At 40.2% G+C, this 24686-nt stretch overlaps 1 protein-coding gene and 1 long non-coding RNA gene across 3 annotated transcripts; one reads left to right on the plus strand and one right to left on the minus strand.

Annotated features, from left to right (window-relative positions):
- The first annotated feature begins 1207 nt into the window (after window positions 1-1207).
- LOC112958183 lies at window positions 1208-4145 on the plus strand. The gene is made up of 2 exons (XR_003251373.1): window positions 1208-2420; window positions 3152-4145. It is a non-coding gene; the product is annotated as an uncharacterized LOC112958183 (long non-coding RNA).
- Window positions 4146-8826: 4681 nt separating this feature from the next.
- On the minus strand, window positions 8827-23823 carry LARP1B (La ribonucleoprotein domain family member 1B). 2 transcript variants are annotated; one of them, XM_026051966.1, is made up of 15 exons: window positions 23720-23823; window positions 23148-23291; window positions 22815-22983; window positions 18953-19097; window positions 17132-17306; window positions 16206-16378; window positions 15321-15692; window positions 13690-13813; window positions 12867-13078; window positions 12359-12465; window positions 11664-11824; window positions 11080-11224; window positions 10572-10681; window positions 10211-10338; window positions 8827-9408 (listed from the first exon to the last, which is right to left on the minus strand). In XM_026051966.1, exons 1-15 carry the CDS (start codon window positions 23754-23756, stop codon window positions 9163-9165), a joined length of 2448 nt encoding a protein of 815 aa, XP_025907751.1. In that variant the 5' UTR covers window positions 23757-23823; the 3' UTR covers window positions 8827-9162. The 2 variants fall into 2 exon arrangements, with proteins under 2 accessions (XP_025907751.1, XP_025907752.1); XM_026051967.1 differs by lacking the exons at window positions 22815-22983; window positions 23148-23291; window positions 23720-23823 and adding an exon at window positions 21790-21854 and having other exon boundaries at window positions 9163-9408.
- Between the last annotated feature and the right edge of the window lie 863 nt (window positions 23824-24686).

Genomic DNA, 24686 nt, shown 5'->3' on the forward strand with positions numbered 1-24686 from the left:
AAGTCCGAAGGCAGTTTTTCACTAGGTGGCATTCTGTCGAGTACCTGGGCTTGCCTTGGTGGTTTCTGTGCAACTCCTGCATACTTTGGTACTAAGCAGGTTAGAATAGTCACATTTAAAATAAATTTTAGAAAAACCACAAAATGTTCCAATATATTTGCAGAAATTTTGCATTTGTTAATCTTAATGCAAACTGATAAATTCTGAAGGCATTAATTTATTCTTTCAACTAAGTATGTTATAAAGATGAAAGGGTTTTCAGGGTTGCATATTGCTATTATAATTCTCTTTTTAACAGAAATAGTTGGAATCAGGCTGGTGGAACAGGAGGGTATGTCTSAGCAGCTGCTGTAAAACTGCAGGCCAAGTGCAGGGTTGTGGGGGTGGGACGACAGTGGGATCCACTGGCTCAGGCTAGCCAGAAGTTTGAAAGCTGTTTTCCTCAAAGAGCTCGTAATGCTTGTGGAAGGAGAAATCTAGGAGAAAACACTATTGGTGTGAAGGGGTAGGTAGCAATTTATTGTTAGGGATGTATCGACTAATTGTGGTCTTGGTAAGAAGTGCTCAGGGCTTCCTGATGCTGTGTTTGGGATTGAGATGGGCAGAAGTAGCTGGTTTCAATGGGAGCGAGGCTTTGTTTGAAGCAGCGCCTCATTGGGATGCAATGGTGGCCACCACTGTCCCTTACCTGCGTTTAGCAGGASTGATGAGAAGGGTAAATGAATAGACTCAGTATCTTGGTATAAGATCTGTCTCAGTCTCTGCATACATTTTTTCCCCCCACCCCTACACACACAGAAATCTAATTGAGGATACAAATAGGAAAAAGGGCTGTTTGACCTCGATTCTGTTGAGTGCCAGGATGTAGCCCCTGACCGCTGAGGTAGTTACTGTGCATGCCCTGCCTGGAGCTGCACGAATGCGCAGGGAGAAGTTGTTAATCGCTGCGCTTGTCTCTCCTCTGGCCAGACTGATGTGTGTAGTGCAAGCTTGCAGGTAATAGCTGACTCTCAGATGTGTACTCGTGTTAAGCTTTGCTTTTAAATCAGTTGCTTTATTTGCAGGGAGCCACGGGAATAGTTTTGGCACACAGGATGCCTTTCTGCTTGTGGGTTCGCGCGCAGGCAGGGCCCAGTGCCAGGCGCTCAGAGCACGGGGGGGCCGCGGTGGTTCCCGATAACCCCGGCCGTGCCCGGCTCCCTGCCCCGCAGCACGTCGGGCTGCGCTCGGCCTCTCGGCCCTCACGGGGCCTGGGCTGGAGGCTGCTGCCCTTCCCCGGCTCGCAGCCACACTGTCCTGGGAGAGGTGGGAGCCAGGGCTGCATCCCGGCCCGTCTCCCTTCATAGTGAGCACTCTTACAATGCCTTGGGTGCACCCAAGCTGCAGTTAGTGCAGACTGTTCTTTTTAATCAAAGTATTTGCTTTAAGGTCAAGAAATTATTTTAAAATAACAGTATGCTTGTAGCTGTTCACCTAATTGAATGTGGGAAACCCACTTAACCACCTCCCCCTGAAATCACTGATTTGCAATCATGCTGCTCTTCTTGTAGCAATATTTCTTTGACGGGCATCGCTCGGAGTTTCCTGAGCACAGCTGTGCTGCTCTGGGCCAGTCGGAGCGCACAAAGGCATTGCTTGGAATTTCTAGCAAGCAGATGTGCACGGTTTTCCAAGTGCAGTGCAGGACAGGTGTACGGGTGAGCCCCTACCCCAAAAAATGAGGAAAACTGTTCACAAGATAACTCCACAGGAGTAAGAAATTCATCAAAGACTTTACTGGCTGTCACCTATGTAGAAAGTYATGGTTGCTCTGTAAGTAAAATGACTTTAACTAGCAGTAATGAGTAAAATTTAATGGATTTTTAGTTAAGATATCTATACAATCTAGTTCTGTTTATGTTTGACTCACAAACATTTTATATTTTGTTCAATAGAAGCAGGTTTCTTTTGAACTCCAGCCTCCTCCTGTCTCTTTGGAATTTACTTCAACTGACTTGCATCAAATGACAGGGGTTTCCAGATACCCCTTTGGGACTGTTTCCCTGGTCCTGCTTCCCTCGGCAGACTTGCCTCCTAGTGATATTTAAGATGTAATTACACTGTTGTTGAATGTTGAACAGCYGTGCTCTCGAAACTGCTGCTGTTCCTATCACTGCAGATGTGTGGGATTTTTAATGTGTGGCTTCCTCAGACGATAAAGAAGTGAGAGATCAGTCGCCATAAACAAAGATCTGAAGGTATCAATTTTGTCTTTTTGTTTTCAGAGGGTCCATATGGAATATTTGCTGGCAGAGATGCCTCCAGGGGACTAGCAACTTTCTGTCTAGATAAAGATGCACTCAGAGATGAATATGATGACCTATCGGACTTAAATGCTGTACAGATGGAAAGTGTTAGAGAGTGGGAAATGCAATTTAAAGGTAACTTCTTAAATTAGCAGATCATGTGTAGTTTAAGGTAATACTGTTCACAAAATGACTAAGTTGGGTTTGGGGCTTCTGAAAGAATATTAATTTTTGCTGTCTAATAACTTTAGGTAAAAGCCTGGGATTTGAGACCTTTCTGCTTTGGAAAGGATCTCGTTATACTTCACTGTGGCTTTTCCATTCCTTTAGCTTTATATGAGAAGGCTGTGCTCTTCTCAGCTATTTCAGTGCAGATTCCCTGTGGCATCTCAGTGTAGCTCAGTCTCTGGAATTGCTGCTCAGCAGTTGTTGGCTTTGGGTTCCACTGAAGTAAATTAGGACTCCGGGTTGTTTTGGTGTTAGGCGCTGACCGGCTTCCTCTTGAATTAATGCCTGGCAGGCCCAGGAGGGCCCCTGGAGGGAGGGGGAAGGCTCTTCCAGTTTAATTGAAACCAAACAGGTGAGGGAATTGCTACTGGGTTTATTAGGAGGTGTTTCAGCCTTTGGGTAATAAAGCTTCCCTGAGGAGCTGTGGGAGACAGGAGCCAAGCAGCGAGAGTAGATAAGGTAGTGAGCAGAAATAGAATCAGGATTGAGTTAGGAGGCTAAGCTTGCTGAAAATAATTGCCACTGATTTCAGTGATTCAGAACCGTAGCGTGAAGGGAAAGGGCAGTTTTGAGCAGTGCAGACTGACTAGCAAATGCAGCTCTATTTGATTGTAATGGAATCRTCAAATCTCTTTCAGAAAAATACGACTACGTAGGTAGACTCCTAAAACCAGGGGAAGAACCATCAGAATATACAGATGAGGAAGATACCAAGGATCACACTAAACAGGAATGAACTTTGTAAACAACCAAAGTCAGGGGCCTTCGGAACTGCAACCTCTTATTCCCCATCACAGAATGTCCTGCATCTTTGGGTACAGTTCATCTGCTGCGAAAAACATTCAACAGGTTTTGTACAAGGAAAATAACATACTCACAAGTGAAGATTTGAATACTAGACATTATTTGTGCTGCCAAACTTTTTTGTTGCAGTTTATTTGTAATGTCTGGTAAGGCTTCATTGAAGAAGAGGGGCCAGGGTTTAAAGGCAAAAACGCTATTCCTTTTTATCAGTAAGCTGAAGCCTTCAAATAGCATAAACTACAAACTCTAAAGACATGAGCCTTCCAGCTCAGTGAAAGATTTGAATCTTGTTTCATGTGTGTCTTCAGCATTAAAGATGTGCTCACGTGCATYAGTATCAGTAGGTTGGGCTACTGAAACTGGTGTTAAAATGTGAATTTCCAATTTTGTTTTGTATGTGGGCCTTAGGAGCCCTGGCAGAATACTTCAGTTCTCCAAGAGAGGTCCATGTAGATTAGGATGGGGTTAAAATGCATCCTTTTCTCAAAAGGATTGGGTAAAAGCATTTCTTCTGTGGCAACTGTTATCTGAAGCTGCCTCCTCCCCCCTGCCCTTTCCCGTCCTCTAAATCAAATCAAATATTAATTGTGCCTTATTTCACTTGCATAGACTTGAATTGTTTTAAGGGAAAGCCCCCAAAATGTGGCTTCGCAGTCACTACAAGCAGCATTGAGACTGAAGCTAGAATGTTCTGTTGACTGGAAAACCTTGATATCATTCTGTGTATAGAATGTAAAAGAGGAATACTCAGTGTTACTGCCATATGTTAATACTACATATACTTAAATTTAGCATTGTGATGGCCAAATGCATACTCCCATGCTTCTTTTTAAGTAAGAAAAGAGAAAAATGAATAAAAAGGTCACCCTTCCTCCTCTTCCAGAAGCTGCCTAACTTTTGGGAGCACAGCCTTCACAGCCCTGTGAGCGAAGGGGCGCTCGCGCGTGTGTATGTGTGCGTGTCTGTCTGAATGCAAGACTTGGGAGGGATTGTTTCTGCAGATATTGTAAATACGAGTACCATTTTAATAAAGCATGTACAATACCAAACGTGCTCTCAGACTTTATGTGGAAGCTGTCGAGCAGAGCTAGGGTATCATGGAATACTAAGTAAGGGGCGGGGGGGGGGAAATGGGTATGAAACGCCCACGGCTCTTAACACACAGCGCTCTGGTTAGTTTTCCTTGAAGTCACAGCTTTTAAAGAACTTGAAGACATGCTCAGGTAAGCTCTTATTAAAAGAATAAACTGATGCCAGTGCATTTATGGTGAAAAAGCAGAGTGACTGTACACAGARCTTTTTAGGAAATGATGTGAAGTAAAAGGAATTTGTCCTGTGTTATCTCTGGTATTGGAAGTAGTTATTAGGTATAATGTTGCTTAATACTAACTGCATAAGAACTTTGCTCTTAGTCTCTGGCAGTATGCTGCAGGATTGCAGTCCAGGGTGATGACTGCTTTGAAGGCTTTTTGAGATTCAAGCTGTAGCTCCAATACTGTCTCCGAAGAAACATGTAAGTAAAGAAAAGCACTCAGTACAAATGATTCAGAAATCAGCAAGAGCAGGTAAATAYGATTTGTTACACGGGACTGCCACCATCCTCCACTTCAGCAGGGGTCTCCTCTTCAAAATAACAGGCCAGCCTCTAAGTGAGGGGGGAGGCAAGAGTCAGGAAGGGTGGTAGAGTTTGCCTGACTGGAAATTAAATTCAAATTTCCATTTTTGTGAAAGGACTTTACCTTCATAGATACTACAATTATGAAACATGTAATTTCCAAATGTGCAACTGCACCAGTTAAAATAACAGGGTCTTACTTGAGAGCTACAAGCAATCTGTGTGGGCTTTCTTGTTTTCTTTTAAAGTGTGTTCTGTTGATGCATTTTGACTTCTGTAAGATATTTTGATAGCTTTGCTTTAAAAAAAAAAAAAAACTGTTAGGTCTGTAGAAACAGATGAATATAATAGCATTTCACTTAAAATATAGCTATTGACACAAGAACGTGTGTGTGTGTATGTGTATATATGTCAATAACACTGTAGAAATGTCACTGCCTAAATACATGACTACCATTAAGTTCATGGCTTACAGCTTTATAAGTTATATTTGTACCTCTGCTTGCAGCTTTCCCCTGTGATAAGTCCATAGTAACAGATTTTGGAATATACTTTCTTTTGAACTGTGAAATTCCAGAAATTCCAGAAATTCCAGAAATTCCTCTTTTATGTTGCTGTTTGACTGAAATAGCTGTATGCTGATGCCCATGGAACCCTGCAGCTACCTGCGACTGCCCTGCCCTGCCTGCCTCAGTTGGAACAGGGCTGCTCAAGGGGCCAGCGCTCCCGTGTTGCTCCTGCAGGGTCTTCTGCACTCAGCAGTCCCTTGGGGCAGCACTCCTTGCTCCCGAGGCCGCATCCTTATTAACTGAGTGCTGACCCAGGGCCCAGGCTTCTCGCTGCACCTCAGTACTACATGAGCCCCTGCTCATGCCCCAGCTCTGCGGGAAGAGCAGGCAGGGTGCTATAACTGAAGCACCAGGAAGATGGTGTCAGAGCTGGGACAGCAGGAGSGACCCGGAGCTGATGAGAGCTCGCAGTGCTGCGGCCCTACCTCTGCACTTAACACCTTGCACAGGTGCTTCTATTTGGACTACACCTTCCTCTGTAAAAAACTGAACTTTACAAGTTGCTTAAAGGGCACCTTTCATTTTTGGCTTTTGTTCCAGCTCATCAGGGCCCTAAGATGGGCACAGTTGTGAGGCAAGAAGAGATAAGTGGGTTTTTTTTTTCCTAGCTAAAGGTATATATGTATTTTATGCATTTACACACACAGCTGTGCTACAACATTGGGGCTGASAGGTCCTAGCAGCAGCAGCGGACCTGTGCTCTGCTCCTTGTTCTTACAGCTCTTTGTGCAGCTGTGCTGAGCCAAGTGTGGCTGTAGCTTGAGCTGCGTATCCACCATCTATCCCATTGAGCTTCGTTAGGTTGGCCTGGTTGGGATGAAGTCCTGTGGTCTCATCTCTCTCCGGGCAGTAKTAGTCCTCTCTCTTTTTGGTGTTACGGATGAGAGGGTGTTGTGGGGGTTGGAGGGAAAGTCACCCTCACTGCGTACCMCTTCAGACGTGAAGGTGCTGGAGACTGGGCTCTTCCGTCATTTTGTTGCATAATGTGCTAGGAATAATGTAACTCAGTCCCTAAAGGCTTATTTAAACATGGAAACCAARTAATTAATGCATGAATGTTGCTAGCCAATCCTTCCACTCACTTCTAATTGATAGTTTAAGGTGAATGTTTACTAATAGGCCTTTACAGATTGGTTTTAAAAGTTACCATGCTAGTTAAAGGTTAGTTCACATACACATAAGGCCTGTTTGCCTGAAAAAAACAGAACTAACAAAGAAAAACACCAAAACAACAGGAAACAGCCCTGAAAAGCACCATGAAGAAAGCCTTGCATGTCCCTGCCTGCCCCCTTCTCTCTTGCCTTCCCGTGCGTTCGGGTATTTTCCTGTCGTGGCAGTTCACACGTTTTCAAGGTGTCTGGGCAAACCCTGGGCAGTCTGGCCAGACCTGGGAGGTTTGTATCCACTTGGTGAAACCAGCCTACGCCTCAGCAAAACCTCCGTTATCCTGAAAGGAACTGTTCTCCGCTCGGGGTAGCCACGAGCAGCAAGGTGGCCGCCAGGGCAGCCCGCGGGGAGGGAGCAGCACCCAGTCCCGGCACAGAGAAGGGGATGCCCCTAGGCTGGCAGGAGCCATGCGCACCCCAAGGTCATCTCCCCCCCTCAATAAAAGGCACTGCTGAAGCAAGCAGCCCCACGGCAGTTGCCAACACCGGAGACAAGAGGGAAGGAATTCACTGCCTGTTGCCTACAGCCACATTCATCATTCACAGCTCAGGTTTTGCTTCGAAAATTACCGAGTCCTGTGAAGCAGCAGCATCCAGGAGAAAGCTGCCCGCCCTGCCAAGGGTCACGGGCAGCCCTGCGAGTCCCGCGGCGGCCACGCACTCCGGCCCGCTTCTCCTCTTTGCACAGCAAGGGAAGTCAGTTCAGAACAGAACACTTGGGTGTGGGTTTTTTTTTTTTTTTTGTATTTTTATAAAATTTGTAAAGATATCACAAAATTTCACACACACAAAGCTAAATACTCACATGTTTCAATGAAAAAGTGAAAGGAAATATTTTAGATCTATTACTGGTATATACAATTTCAATCCAAATTTACACTTGCATCATTTTCTTGGATAGTAAGAGCATGGATCAAATACAGGATTGAGATGCATGACTTCAGCACCTTGAAAAGATGCTCCTTAAAGCATTTGTATGTGTTAGCTCATTTTCTGAAGAGGCCACTCCTAAAAGGCTTTTTTTAATTGAATCTGTACTAACAACAGGGAAGACCACTGCTAATATAGGTTTCATTCACAATTCACATTCATTATTTGTTCCATTGAGATTCACAAGACAATGAGTGAAAAAAATTAATGGACTTGATTTCTAGCAACTTCCGAATCCGATACAAATTTGTAACTCGAAATCCGCGCGTTCAGTGGGCTAGGACACCTTTGAGGATTAAGGCATTGGTGTTAGAACTTTAGCAAGTCAACTTCACAGTTAACCCAAGGCTTTTCTGCACCTATCTAATTACACAAAGCTGAAGGTGTTATTCTTACCTACCTTTGGAAGATATCATTTATGCACTCAGCTCTTTTGAGTTGTCTAAATCAAAGTAGATACAAGATGCAAGCATCCTTATCTTTCAGCTACAGAAATCAATTGGTATTCAATCACTGAAATTATTTTTCAGACCTACTTCAAATTATTTGCTCTTAGCTACAGCATTTTTAGGTAGACCATCATTCAAATATTGCAAAATAAAGCAAAAATACAAGTTTAAAAGGAATAGTTTGTTTCCCTCCAAACTAAATTTTATTAGTTGAAACGGGGAAAAATCTTTTAAATTACACCTCTCTTGTTAGAGTAATTTATAACCATAAGAAAATTCAAATCAAGAAACCTCTCAAACTGAAATTACTTGGAATATTGTTTGCTATTTTAACAACCTGCACAAATTGCAGGTATTGTATGTTAAGTGTACACAATTTACAGATCCATTTTCCCCTGTATTTTATTGTTGCTTATGTTCATATTAGCCAGTACTGAAAAAAGTGTTTGTAAAACTATCCCAGTTATGTCCATTCCAACTCCATACTTAATAAAATATTAACTATGGAGGCCCTGGAAAAAAAAATAGAAACTAGTCTTTAAATAGAATCCAGAAATGCAATTTTATGTAGCTGCACATTCTTGTGTAATTTTAAACAAGAGGTATGTTCTCTTGAAGGTTACTTATTCAGAAGCAAACCAATCACATAAATCCTTCCTTTACATTTAAAATATATAATATATATATATATATCTTTTTGGCTTTGATAAAATACAAATAATGGAAAAATCAGGGTAAAGAAAGCAAAGTAAATAACATGGATGTGTCATACCTTTTTTTTTTTTTTTGTTCCTTTTAAGAAACATGAGCTGAAATGTAAGGCATCCCCAAAGTAATTTTTTGCATATGTAAGGAATGCAGTTTTTGTAAACAGAAGCTTGAGGAAAGCAATACTGAAGCCAAAGAATCTTCCCAAGGATCTATGTGATGATCCCCAACCAAGAACAACCCTCCCAAGAAAAGTGTTTTGGAACTCAAGCTTGTGAAAGAGGAGAATGCAATCCTTCGTCTTCCCAGACATTTTTAATCGCATATTATATTGGTGCTCCTTGAAGATCTCCACATTAAAATAGTGATGTAAAGGTTGATTCACAAGGGCACCAGCTCGTCTTAAGTCTATTTTTCTGGTATGTCACTTTCTACTGATTTTGTGGCAAGGTTGTGCTGGCCTAGGCTGGCAATGGGCTCTTGCACAGCGTTCCCACAGGCAGCAGTTCCCAGCGCGTGGGACTGATGGGAAGCCACGGGCTTAGTTGCAAGAAGCATTTTAGCAGAAGAGTTCGGCTGATGTCTGCGCCAACCCACATCCTCACCTGTTGCAGCAGAGGGTCTCTTTCTGCCACATTCTTCACTAATAGGAGGCTGAAAACAAACATGGGCAACTGGTTAAGATTTTTCTATAAGACCAGGTATTTGTCTTTTCAGCTATTTAAAGCACCAAAAAAAATGTTTCTGAATTAGGCCCTTAATCTGGCATGCAGCAAGTAAAGTCTTTGGGAGGACATCGGCTGCTGCAGTGTAGCAGCAACAACCTGCCAGGGCCCGAGGCAGGGGAGGGGGGAAGGCATCTCTCTCGCTGGTGACAAAGCTGCGCTGTCAATAGAAACATCTTCCCAAGTCCACTTTATCAGCATTTCATATGATTAAAACAAACAAACAAAAAACCCAACAAAAACACTTTCTTGATTATTTTTGCCATTTACTGTATTTCATTAGACACTGTAAATAGATCAACATTTTTTATGTTCTTACCACCATACTCAGTGCCATGCTTCATTTTGCAAAAGAATGTCTAGAACAGATCAACACGTTTTCATCTGAATTTTTGGGTTGGATTGAGAACTGGCTGAATGGCAGAGCTTAGAGGGTTGTGATCAGTGGTGCAGAGCCTGGTTGCAGGCCTGTAGTCACTAGTGGGGAAGCCCAGGGTCAATGCTGGGTCCAGTCTAGTTCAACTTATTTGAGTGTTAGTGACCTTGTGAAGTTGAACAGAGACAAGAACAGACTCCTGTACCTCGGGAAGAATAACCCCAAGCACTAGGACTAGATCATCTCCAAAGGTCCCTTCCAACCTTGACCGTTCTGTGACTCTGTGGACACCTGGCCTTGCTGCAATAATACACACACAGTCCACAGTTCATTTAAAACAGGCCTTGAAACTTACATCAACTCTGAAGTCCTCCAGTTTCTTGAATTTATTAAGGTATTCTTGTAGCTTGGGGTCAATGGCTGGAATCTTGTATTGAGAGTATTTTAAGTAAGCCCAAAATTTTTCCAGGCCATATAGCTGACCTAATAACAGAAAAAAAAGATGATTTTTCAAAATTACAAAGTGGGGTTTAATTAAATATCTTATTGTTCTCTGGTAACTATATCTTTAAGAGATTTATGAGCTAAAAGAAATGTGGGGATAAAAAAAAAAAAGGGCAAACTGACCTTGAGTGATCTTATATAACAAGTCAGTGCCAAGGACCTCTCAAGTCAAGTTACTAGGGTGSCAGCAATGACTGGCCTATGATAATTACCAGCTTCATAGTCCTTCTTTGTTTCTTCTTGGAAATCCTTGAATATTTCTTGCCTGAATTTCTTCTCTAGGCCATAGCTGTAAAACCTAAACAAGCATTCCAATCCATACCTGTAGGAACAAGTAAGCACGGAAATGTTAYGCATACACTTGTAATTCCTCAAGAACATGCCAAGAACATGCAAACCTTCAGCCYTACTCTTTGCATTTACTGGGGGGCACAGGCTCATTCCTCCCCTACTCCTCCCTGCTGTTGCCAGAGCCCCTGTTGGCAGCCCATGGCCGGGAGCGTCGCAGCTCCAGCAACTCAGCCAAAACAACCCAATCCGGCTTGTCCTGCCTTCGCTTGATGCCYGGCAGCTCTTGTAACAGGGAGGAAACACTTGATTTTAATATACACTGCTTTCCAGGCTGAGCTGTATATATATATGTACATATGTATATATATAAACTGCACAATCATTAATAAGAACTCAAGTGGTTCTTAGCTTCCAGAAAAAAATTAATACCTGTAGTGTTCTTTTGCATCATCCAGAGCAAGCTGTCTGAATTCTTCATACATCTTCTTGTTAAAGTGATCTCTGAGAAAAAAGGACCAGAAACGAAAAAGCGTGTTCATTTCTTGGGACTGGCCAATTCCCAACCGTTTCCTCTCTGGAGAGAAAGAGAAAAGAAAAAGGCAAAACAAAACATAAAGCTATTTTTGATTTTCTAAATAGATTTTTTTTAATCAATGCTTTTTCATTAGTAGTACACAAACAAGATCTTCAAGTATTGCAAGTTTAAACTTTCCAAAAATATTGTAAGAATAATTTCAGGTTTGCAGTTAAGATTGATACTTAATAAAGTAGCTCCTCTTAAGTACACTATTTGTCTAACCACAAATACTAGAGTAGAAAGTTGTGCAAGGTGCTGAAGAGTTTGAATACTGTTAGGGAATTTCAAGTTATATAGAAAGCAGGGTTCATTAAATATAAAATAAGTTCTGTTAATCTCTCTTAGGAAACACTAAGAATAAGGATCAATATAGAGAACACTAGTATCAGGTGATAACTTCCAGCTAAAATTTTAGGCAATGCATCTCAYGTCTTACCCATTAGACATCTTCGATGATACTTGTGGTACACCTGCTGCGTAAAGCCATTTTCCTTTAACAGTTCGTGGGAAGGATGCTGAAACTTTGGGAGAGAATTTGGAGTACACTCGTAGCCTCCTGCTAATGGAGCTGCTTCTGAAGGTGAAGCACTGCAGCTGCTGAAGAGAAAACAAACATTTCTGTCTCAAAAACACTGTGTTTCTTCCGAATCAATATTTTCAATCATTCTGCTCTACACAGGAGCTATGAGACTAGTATAATCCTCTACAGCGTGTGTCTAGGTTCCCCATAATGCTTTTGAGGATGCACCTTAAGAAAATCAATTTCTGTGTTATTTGTGTTTCAAAAAAAGAAGCAGTTTTGGATGCTGTTAAACATTACTGTAATGCATGATTTTAAACGACTACTTAGAGGCAAATGAAGCTGCTGAAGTAAAACAGCAGTAATTCAATATTAATGCTGTTACATCACAGATCCATGAAGAACACTCTGAGTATAATCAAGTTAATTACTTAAAATAATTTTATATTCTTTTCATTCTCTTGCTATCTTCAGTTTCCTTCTTTGGCCAGTTTTTATTTCCTCCGTCTCTGTTTCTTGCTTCTGTTGTATTTAAACTCACGTATTACAGTCAATTTCTTCATTAGTAGTAAGAACTAATGGCCTTACAAAAAAACTCGCAAAAACGTTACCTCACAGAGGAAGTTCTTGGCCTGTGGTCTCTGGAGTCCATCACCCAACCAACATGACATTCTAATGGGGGGTTTGTACTGTGTCGTGTTTTCCTTTTTCTTGGAGTCTAAGGAAAAGAAAGAAAATTATTTATTTCCCTATCTTGATTTCACTCATGTCTCTCTCTAAAAACAAAGGTTTGAAAGTTTTATACTGTATACAACACCCTGTGAAGCCATGAAACTCCAGCTTCATAACTTAAAGATTAATCTTATCTAACAAATTCAAAAACTTTAGACATTACACTTTCAATCATGGACTTTTAAGAAATGATACAGACMAAACACAGATACCATTCTGTAGAAACAAATAATAAGAAAGAACAAATATGATAAACTGAAGATAAAAAAACATTTAAGAAAGTGTATTTCTTTTTTGCCTTTCCATGCTTGTCACATTATCTGAATAGAAGAATTTCCAGGCTTACAACGTTATCCTTTTAGAACAGTTCTTAAGGTTTTTGTTTACCTTGACATCAATGGATCTCGCCTCTTTAACAACGGGATAGAAGCGGGGTGTTTTGGTGGGATCCTGCAGGCGGGGGGTGCGAGGTGTCCGCGGGGTGCAGGCAGGGCGGGCGCGCGGAGAGGCTGGAACTGCCGTGGGCAGCGACCGAGCCAGGGGGGCCGCGGGAGCCACCTGGGCACCCCCTGCTCCACAGGCCGGCTCGGCTGTCACATCTGCAAGGGGAAAGGGGGGAAAGGCCGACTGTGGCAACGCACAAACCAAGCAAGGCGGCCCCACGCAGCCCCCACAACCTGCTCTCACTCTTGCTTCTCTGTGAGCTGCCGGGGCCTGCAGCAGCACTGCAGCACACACCCTGCCACTGCTCACAGCAGCGATAGGAGACACCTCAGAAGATCTGGACAGTGCAATTTATCAGTCATGTTATGACRTAAGTAGAAAACTCCTCTCATCTCCCTTTCTTCTCTCCTTCCCATTCTCCATAAATATCCTGGTTTCCAGAAAATCTTTCCCAACTGCTACTTTACACGCTATAATGGGAAGTTACACACAAGGCACCCAGCACCGATGCCCAGGAAGGACAAAAGGGAGGACCCGCTGCCTCCTGAGGCTCAGGCATATCCTGAGGGTGCCAAAGGGAACTCCTATCCCTTCTTCCAGGGCAGGGCAAACTACTGTACTGATAAAGAGACAATTTTGAAAAAAAAAGGTCCTCAGGCTGCTGACAGAGCCTAAATCAAAATACTACGAAAGGCAAAAAAGTTCGAAGATACATAAAAGATTTCTTTGTTTCTAGGAGTCTGAGGAYGAAATACACATCACTTACCTTTCTGTAACTTTGAGAGCAGTGGAGGAACTTCTTGGTTTGGATCAGYGATTGGCTCAGGTGCAAGATTATCAAATTCTTCCTTACTAATGAGATTTAGTTTCTTAAAGTTTTCAATCTCTTGCTGGATTAGAGAAGACAAATTGTAAACACAAAGCATGATAATACCATCCTGAGGAACAGCTGAATTTTGCAAGAGAGAAAAAAAGCAAGCTGGTATTCACACACAGCTAAACAGATACACAGCCAAGATGCATTTCTTTCAACTTTCAACGAAGATAGAAGACCTTAGTACACATCTGGAAAAAGATGGCATAAACAACACGGTATACAATGTTCCAATACAATTTAGACTGCAATAGCTGTAACAAAAAATTACACCAGTGAAGGGTAAAGTAGAAGCAGATGAGGCCATCTACACATGATTTTCCATAGAAGATGGAGCTTGTGCCCCTTGCCAAGCCCCAAATCATCATCTTCCTGCAGTAAGCATGTCATGGAAGATGCCAACAATTTCAGGGGGCATAAGGACATGCCTCGCTTCATTCCTCAGCCAACATCAGAAGAGAAGCCAGTACCCGTAAATCAAGTCCTCTTCCCATAGCCTGTTCTTCTTGCGCAGCTTCTTTCGTAACAAAAGCTCCACGCTGTGGATTCTGCCTTTACACGTCTTGTCCCTGTGCTTTCCATTTCTCTCCCTGTGTGCTCCTTGGTGTACTCCCACGTCCATTATCCTTTAAGCAACTTTCCCTTCTTGCTCTACAACCTGCTGGTGTCCTTGTGCACAAAGTCCCTTCCCCAGGGCGCTCCCGGTTTACTGCTGTGTTTGTGCAYGTGCAGCACATTCAAGTGACAGAGTGCTGCTGTCCACAGCACTGCCGCTCTGCGGGCTCACTTGCACCAAAGACATTATTTTTTTTCTCAACTAAAAACACTAAGTGACAGAACTGCAGAATTTGCCATAGGCCCCATACCTACAAAGTGCTGAAGTTTACCAACCTGCCRCCAATTTTACGACTGCCTGGTATAAAAATCACATAAAAGGTGTCCATTTCCTCTCAGAGGCTCRAAAGCCTTAAAGTTACAGGCCTATATACAGGCTAGGAATGAAAAGGATCTCTATAATAAAGCAAGATGTGCAATCTGAAATTCCATTTACTCACAAAGTTACCATTCTGACAAGCTACAAGGGGATCAAAACCTGAAAATAACACAGTGGCTTTTAAGAAATTTATTTTCCTCTATTTTGGATCTTAYTCCCAAAATATCCTGCCTTTCTGGTGTCATAGATTGACAAATATTATTAAACAAGCTATTCATACAGCAAGAATATATTGAAAAGGTTGAACTACTGCCAAACCATTAAAAATAAATTTTAAAATATTCATTCACTAGTTTTGGCCCAAATCTATGACAGGATGAAAACTTGCTAGTTCTACTTTTAACTGCCTACAATATCAACAATAAAGAGGACTCAACAGACATGCAAATTAACTACTGATGCCAACTCTCTTTTAAAAAATTGTAGCAAACAAATACATTCAAGATAACTAAAATTAATTTTAGAATACTTTTGGACATGGTTTTAAAACATGGTTTAAGGCCAAAAATAAAAAAATAAAGATAATTACCTTCAGAGTAGTGTCATTTTCACTTTGCTCCATCCACAGATCCTGTTCATAATAGTATAAACCATCATTAATAACTTTAGCAAGTTCTGATGTAATTTTTGCACGGGATACATGGTTGCCAGTTCGATCACCACCAGGATGTTTTCTCATATATGGTGGTGTCTGTGTTACAATCAAAATCTTGTTTATGTCCTGATCATCAATTTCATAATCCGAATCACTGTCCAACCAATCAGTAAACTTATTCTTACGACCTTGAATTTGTTCCATCTCTTCATCAAACAAAAAATCAAGTTCCTCTTGTTCTTGTTCTTCTAAAGGTGGAGGTGGCTGCTGTTGATTTGCTGTTTGACCAGGTGTAGGGGTAGATTCCTAGATAAGAAAATGGGGATGCATTTTACATTTGATTCAGATGGAAAAATTATCCAAGTAGGAGACAAATAGAACTTTATAAGACATTCCCATATCTTATAAAGGATATAATTAAAAATGATATAACCACTTTCAAATGTTTATTTAGCTTATAAAGGAGTAAATTATGGTTCTAAGTAATTCTGTTAAAAGCTTTTAGGACAATTCTCAACATGATTTTTCAATAATGAACAGGTACAGCTGTCCCTCGGCAGGAAAAAAAGATGCAGCTCCTTTTCACCTTAGCAAGTCTTGGATCAGGACTTTAAACATACTTAATTCTTCTAAAATAGGATAGAATAAGAACTAAACATACATAACATACATGATATTGCATTATCAAGCACCACAGATATTACAGCATGAAAGACACTTKACAGTATTTCCCAAAAGCTGGCACACAATTAAAAAAAAAAAAAGTCATTTTAAAAAATTTAAACACAAACACATAACGGAAATTTGCTTGATTTTTACCTTGGTTTTGACCATGGATGGACGATGTCTCTTTTTCACTTCTATCCAAGGTTCAGAGTCCAAATCTGGCAAACTTGCAGACAATCCTTTAGATATTGTCTGAAAATTACTTGTGTCAGTATTTTCCTTTGGACTTAGTGGGCTTCCCRGCCTTGGAGAACTTGGTGCAGACTCTAACATTGGGAGACAACAGATCAGTTCCTCTTTCTACTGCTCCATTATTTTCCTGTAACTGAAACTACCGTGCTCCAACCTCCATAGCTCAGTGTAATATTGATCAGCAGATTTTCATTTTTAGGAAATCACTTCACAGTTCACTCACCATTTTATGGAAAGATCAATTTTTGGTAGTTATCTCTGACAGTCTGAGGTATATTACCATTTCTCAGAAGACAAGAATAGCATCATTAAGAATATATTTTCTCCACATCATTCTCCAAACCTATGGAAGGAGCCTAACTAAATCTACATTCTCACCATCTATTTCCCACATAAATTTTTATTTTATTTAAGATTTACTTGCCAAGGATCATCAGCAAACAAAGTCATTTCCCTATTAATGTGAATGAAATCACCATCAAAAACCAGGAGGCACCAAATGGAAAGTTAACTTTCAACTGCTACCAAAATGAACACAATTTTATGACTAACTTCAAAACAACTAATCATATTACATTAACAGTGCTATTGAAGGACTGTAATCTGTCATACCTTATTCTGGAAAATGCTCACAGCCATAACACATACAAGATATTTTTATCYACTGTCATATCAGCCACATGAAATGGGCAATTGCAAGGCTGACAGGTACTATCAACCGAATAAAACATAAGCAAATGTACAGCGTGTGCTAGGAAATCTGTATCATGAACAGAATTTCTTAAATTAAATACACAGCCCTAAACATATCAAATAAACCCCCTTACCAGTATGCGAGCCAAAAATTTGGCCTGGTATGAATTCTGGACAATTGATGAGCTGAGAAAAGTCAGTCCGTGGCAGATTATGTGCAGGAGGACCTGGAATAGGCCACTTTTCTGGATCAACCCTTCTCCTTATCTTCTGATCCACAATTTCAACTTCTGTACTGTCCTGTAGAGCCTGTGTGATAAGCAGATTGCAACATTAAAGTGAAACCTATCCAGCACCATTCTTTCCAGACACAAGATAATCATCTCGTTACACAGTAATTCAGAAAGGAATTTCAATCTCTGTGCTTGTTCACCCAAATCACTCCCTGCTCTTTATACTACAGGTGAGAAAGACATCACCCCAGGACATCATCCATTCAAAATTTTTTCACTGGATCAAGTATTGTCTCCCCCTCTCAATCTCAATCTCTTCCTTGTGTCAGGGAACCAAACTCCTTTTCCTTGCCTTCCTATCCATATTGCTGCCTCTCAAATCAAATGTCAGCCCCCTGCATTCCTTTTCCTTTCTCTCCTTTGTTCTACAGTAGATTAACAGCCTCAGCATGAGGRTTCATCCTGTCTGATTGCTACAGAAAATAAGACGCTGAGACAATCCACACTGGGACATGCCAAAGATCACAGGGAGAAAGAAGAGTTTATCCAACCTTGGAGCAAAGAATTGCTTGCTAGACAGTGCAGTGCATGTGAGGACTTCTAGTCTAATAAAGATATATGCATTTCTAAAGCAGCAAGAGAAGCCTTATTTTAATTAAGAAAGATCTTTTAGGCTGATTCTTAGATAAGGAGGAAACAGTAAGCTTCACTGTTGAAAACTGCTAGGACTTTCTGGAAGACTTGCTAGAGCTAAGTGGGTATAAAACCTAACATGCACTTCAACATGTGTTGAACATGCACTTGTGCCTCAGACTGATCCAAGGCTCGGGTTGCCRCAAAGGTGTTTTGGGAGGTAGCTCCTCCTTGCCAGGGGGGCTCTGCCGACAGAAGCTGCTGCTGCCACTAAGCACAAGCTGGGGTCCGAGCCCAAAAGGTGGTTACTGCCCTCAGGAGCAGCATGACTTTAGCGGAACAAGGGAGATGAGATTTTTCTTACAGAACGTCAGTGCAAGTGCACACAAATATATATATATATTTTTTTTCTTTCTTTCTTTCTTTCTTTCATTGTCCCATCTATGCCACTATAAACACTTAACTGTGTTGCCTGTCCCAGGTATTGTGAATCAATGCTTCCAGTGTTCCTTAATGTGGCTTCATTTAGTGTAACTGGGTAACAGCAAGGCATCTTAATGAGTCCCTGGTTCCCCCAAATAYCTTCAGCTGTATCCAAACATAACAAACTGTGACTGTATTTTGCCTGAACAAGCCACATACAAAACTAACAGCAAAGGATCAGGAGAGCACAGATTRAATAAGGGAGAAAGCCTTACTGTTTTACTACAGCATGACGCACTGTCAAAAACTACTCAGAAAGAAAATTTAACTGTCTCCCACCCACAACATCAGCCCCCAAGCTCCCTTTTGTGGCCTTAATTACCCAAATGTTTAGAAAAAACACTTCCTGCAACGTCCTGCCCACAGCTCCAGTAAAGTGGGCAGAAATTCACCACAAAAAGGAAAAGGAGGAAAAAAAAAAAAGAAAAGAAAAGAAAAAAACCACTTTTCAATATATAACCTATTTACTAGATTCTTGTTGTTCTAATTGATTTGCAAAYCAATTTTCTTCACTCATCGCTCGATTGAAGAGACAGCACAAAATTATACTATGCAAACTTCTACATTTGAATTATTTTACCTACTAAAAATTTTGAATTACTTTACCTCCAAAATGAGCGTAGCATTTGTWGTCAAAGCTTGCACGCGATGGAAGCCAGCAATCAGCGAAACGGGCAAAAATCCTTGATGGTCCATCTTTCTCCTCAGAAAGAAGTCTCTCTCCAGATTTTCTGTGCTGAAATAGTACTCACTGGAGAGAGAGATGCACAAATATGAGCCTACTAAAGGTTGGAGAAGATCCTAAAATAGTTAGCTACATATTCCTTGTTAAAGTTTTCCATTTAAACTGAACATACTTGGTTGTATGTTCTTTCATGTTCTTTCAACAGGTTTGTTATCAGAGGAAAGAGTTACAGAAGAGCACGGGTGCTCAGCATGTTCCAAGTCATTTATGATCCAGTATCAACATTTGTACATATGAACTGCACAAAGAAAATCCATGCTCAAGGTTTTTTTCATCTCTCACCCATTTTTTACTTACATGACCAGAAGGAAAYAATATTCTGTGAGCCTCCATACAAATGGAGGACAACTACTGCTGGCACTCAGGGCACAAGTTATTTCACATGTAATAGTATCAGTGTAGATTCATCTTGAGCTAAATGCTTCCTTTGCTTGATTTTCAGTATATTAGAAGGACTGAATATCCTACCTGAGCTTTGAAACCCTTATGCGTTTTGAATCATACTTAAAGTATACTTAAGGTAAGATGAGAAAACAAAAATACCTAATTTTATATTCTTCAGGAAAGCTCATCCAAAACAGACAATAGTTCATGGAGAAAGGTAAAGAATAAAAATAAAACAAAACAAAAACCATGATATCTAGCAGTTAAAGAGAAGACGCATAAGGATCACTTCAGGAAAGTGAAAATACCACAGAATGACCGAGATGAGGGACAAATAAGTAACAGAAACTCCAGTCTTCTTATACAATGAAACTGAAGTTACAGGAAGGCAAATCTCAAACAATGAAGTTGCTGTATGAAGTGATGCTGGTGTCAAAATGTTTTGCACTAAACTGAAGCAGAACAGCAAAGAATTCAAATCCTGATCTGTCACACAAAGCAACAGAACCAGAAGACATCCTATGAAAAGGAATGGAAAAACAATTTGATTACGATTACTAAAACTTAGGCCTTTCAAAGTTTGCACATSATACCGTGAGTTGGCATATCAAATCTAAGTAACATTATTCTTTGTCAGGGTGAGAGAAACATAGACAGTAAGGAATTACATAAAGGTTAATTAAAGTTCCATGGCAAAGAAATAGATGCAGTGCATAAGAGAGCATTTAAATGCTGAGGAAACAAAGACATGCAAACATTAATGAAGTTAAATATAAATTTTCAACTTTAAAACACTAAGAGTCTCCACCGAAGTTTGGCTCAAGGACAAAGCTATCAAAAGGCGAGCACTGGGATGTCAACATGACCCAAAGAGAAGCTTCATAGTTTTTCTCTCTAAAACTTTCAGTAGCTAAACAAATCTGAAGCAAAAGTTCTTTACAAGAAATCCTTGGCTCCAAAACAGAACTACTACAAAAGCCTCAAAGTTGGACACTAAGACATGTGGCAAATGAAACCTCTCCATGTAAAACGGAGCAACCACAGAAGAGAATAAGCCTTTCAGAGAATTAAGTTCGTACTCCGAGCTAAGTAAACTGATCAGTGAAGCGACTAAGCACAAAGAGGAGCCAGGTTGCTTTCTGGAATACCCCAGTACTCTTTTGGAATGCTACATGTCCCTTCTTCTCCCCACCTAAACGATAAACAAGCACGAATGCCACAGACCGACACTTTCCTAACACAACCTCCACGATTACTCAATAAGGTAAAAGCTTGTAATAATTCACTTAGTTAAACACTCCACAAACAGGAATGGATAATGACTGAGCTCAACTCAAACAGCCTCCCCTGATGTCCATCACTCCAGAAAAAGGAATTTGAAAGACCATTAATGAAAAATTAAGGCAATACAGAAGTTTGTTCCACGTAAAGGGGCAGAATGAAGGCCTCCCTGGTGTATTCCCATTTTTCCTTTTTTTACTTTCTGTAATTGATGCAGACTTAAACGCACAACTAGAGCTTTTATTTTGTTTGCTTTTTTGAGAAGATGAGTTCAACCAAGTTCTATACTGTATGTTGCAAACTGCAGAGTTCCTAAGCACTAACACACTTATCAGACCAACTATTCCAAACCATAATTAACAGCACTGGAGATATTTCAAGTCTAATACAAATATGCCTTTTTCCTCGCACATCAAGCGTGTTCTTGGGACAAACAGTTTGACAGTATCTTGCTCTTGGATGCAGTTTCTGAGATTTTTCCTATTGAGCTGCCAGTTCTAAAATTCATCAACACACCAGGACGATCCGACTCCTTTAACACACCCTCATTTATCTTGGACTCCGTGAAGAACTCAGAGCTAGCAGTGCAGCTTTATTTGGTATATACTTCCTTCTTTGGTGTACTCACTTCAATATTTTATAACTAAATTATGAAAGATAGACCTAGTCATCTCCTTTAAAAGCTGGTAATAGGCAACTGATGAAAAAAATTGGTTTCCCGTCACTTTCCAATGTGATAATAGGAGTTAATAGATAACAGAACCACACTTTCTAAAATAGTTACAAAATTTTCAAAGTTAGGTTCTAAACCTCCTCAAGAAGCTCTCTCATGAAAAGCAAACTCCACAATGTGTCTTAGGAGTCTCCAGCAGATAAGCAACCAATGACTTTGTTTAGTCAGCCACACTAAGTCTTTTATTGACACCTGCCAGCCTCTTGTTGCTAAAATAAAATACAAATATAATCAGAAGTCAGATGTGACCAAAGCTGTAACTGACATTTTCTCAGCAGAGGGGACATCATCATGTCCTACCTTAGAAGGTCTGGATTCTACACTGCATGCCCAGAAATCTGGCCAACAGTGGAGTGTCTGTGCTCCTCCCTCACTTGTCTGAGGACAGTGCAGGCCGATTATCCTGACATGGGGGTACATGTCCATTGTCAGGTCTCATAGGGGCCTGGCAGCAAGAGTAACAAAAAAGACTGCAATAGAAGTTTTGAAGTTGATAGCCACATGCCAGATACTTTCTGCCCTTAAAGAGGCTTTTTTTCTTCCTTTTGCGTCAACTGTAACAAAAGAAGCAAGAATAAAATAATCAAGTTGCTTTATGGAATACAAGGGCAATAAAACACCACCACAAAGGCATCACAGAAATGCCACTGCAAGTATAGAAGATGAAACATCTGCCCGTGGTGGAGACTGTCTTTTTCAAATGAGCTAGTGGGTTCCAGGACCTTTTGACATGCCTCGTGGTGACAGTCAGTCTTCTAGGTGTTCTCTCACTCCTTAATCGTGTATACAAGAAAGTAAATATTTCAGATTATTGGAAAGTCAAGTATTACTGCAAAACTTTTCTCTCTCAGATGTTTCAGGTGAAGCACTCTGAAAACATAAAACTAACAAGACTTCTCAAAGTGAAATTGAGAGCACATAAGGGAAGCCTCTAGCTACGTTACCATGAGAAGAGCTTTACAGGCAAACAGACTAACAGTACGTACTCAAAAACACCAGCATGCGCAAATCTCAGCCACATGACAACATAAAAAGAGGGCTAGGTACCATAAATGAAGCAGGTATATGAATTAGAGTCGGACTACAGCACAAGGTGCAGAACAACCTCCTTAAAATGTCTGCTTCCCAAACACCCATTTTTTCCATATAAGTAGTGAATAARCTCAAATAGACGGATACAGATAATGGCTGGATCAAAAAGTAAAATTGAAGTGTCTTAATCTTCATCAGTATATGGGTGACAAGGATTAAACACTCTTTGAAATGCAGCACTTTATCTTAAATGGATCTCTCTAAAATGCATGTACATTAAGCAATCTACTTACATTTGACGTTTAATATATTCTTTGAGAAGTGCTTCATCCACGGAATACATCTGTACTCCTGTCCCATCATCATAGTAGTACATCATGCTAGTGTTAAGCTCAGGTTGAAATGGTTGGTCAGTTCTTTCACCATATAGTTCCTGATAACCAACTGAATATTCAAAGTTTACTTCAAAATAAAGAAGAAAATAGAATAAGAATGATGAAAAACCTTGAAGTTCAGCATAGAAATATGTTAGATACATAGTAACCCCCAGCTACTACTSCTGGAGACAACTATCTCACGTGTAAAGAGTTGTAAAATTTTTGCTAAACATCTACTTCTTTGCATACTTCTAGGGTTTCCTCTGCCTCGTCCTCTTCCTCTTCCTCGACCTCTTCCCCTTCCTCTGGAGGATCCACGCACACTGCCACCCTCGCTTCTTACACTGCACACTTCATCATGATCATCTCTCTTGTCTCTATCACGACGCCAATCTTTARGACAAAAAATCATAATCACATATCACAGCACCACTCATGTTGCGTTTATTCCTAGGTATTAACCATAAAGCAATAAGTATATAARTAAAGCTTTCTAATGGAACATTTATTAAACTAGAAATCAATTTATTTTAATATGTAGGTCATTGGCAAATCCTGACACTAGCTCTTTTAGTGCTGGAAAAGTCAAGTTCCAACATGAACAGCCAAACTACTGCCTACCCATGTGATATTATCAATGGGGGTGGTGGAACGAGGAGGGAAGAGCATCCTGGCACTTTCAGCATATCTGGCTCCTGCTCTTGCTTTGTTTGAGCTGACACTCATGTTCAACCAACAAGTCACCAAAAGTAAGTACGTTCAACCAACAAGTCGATATTTGCAGTAAGAAAGAAGAACCAAAGAGACTGTAAACTACTTACTTCTCACGTCATTACGTCTGTTGTTATGAGATATCATTAACTTGTTTGATTCCAGCTGAGATCGGGAGTTATTTCGAGAGCCTGGTCTTTCTTGACTATCTGGCTTTACCTCATCCAAATGAAGTGGCACCCATTTCTGCTTGTTACCTTAAAACATTAGAATATTGCTCTTAACTGTAGTGTTGATTGAGGATTCAGCTGCCTACAARATTCTGTAAGATTAACCTTCTGAAACTAGTAAGTTTATATTCAAAAGTTTAGAAACAAAAAAMCCACAAAATTTTAAGATATCATAATTGACTAAACAACAAAAGCAATAACCAAGAATTTCTCAAAATGAAAGATAACTTTACCTGATCTTTATAGCTTTACACACAATGAAGGTAAGCTTTTCCTTTTTAATACATTTTCACATGTAATCTCCATTACCAGGCATTTTAAGTTTTATATAACCATAAATATATGTGTGTATGCATAAACATATAAAACATATATATAAATGTATATACACACACAGTAATACATATATATCATATATAATAATAAACATATAGTAAATCTGTGACTTAAATAATCTCACATCTTGTATATGAAATGTAAAGGTGAAAACCAACATACCAAGTTAGCCACTAAAATGAACATTTCAATCACAGATCATGAATATCTTTCTCATTTAGTGGTGCTATATTTTTTAGCACAGAATTATTCATTTAAGAAATTCATAAACTCAAGGATTAAATTCATTCCCATTTAACAAATATTTGTTTTCTGCTGTAGACTGACTACAAGCTTAACGATGCAGTTTGCTATTCCATACTTATCATTCAATAGTTATTGGGGGCGGTGTCACACTTTCTGTAGTCATTAAATATATTCTAAAAAATGCTTAAAACGTGTTAGCAACAGTGTGTAGGAAAAAAAGYTTACACACCTGAACTGTTTTACTTGGAAATTTTAACTTAGATGG

The sequence above is a fragment of the Nothoprocta perdicaria genome, unplaced genomic scaffold (assembly GCF_003342845.1).
Source record: "Nothoprocta perdicaria isolate Ctin4 unplaced genomic scaffold, notPer1 scaffold_81, whole genome shotgun sequence".
Taxonomy (NCBI): domain Eukaryota; kingdom Metazoa; phylum Chordata; class Aves; order Tinamiformes; family Tinamidae; genus Nothoprocta; species Nothoprocta perdicaria.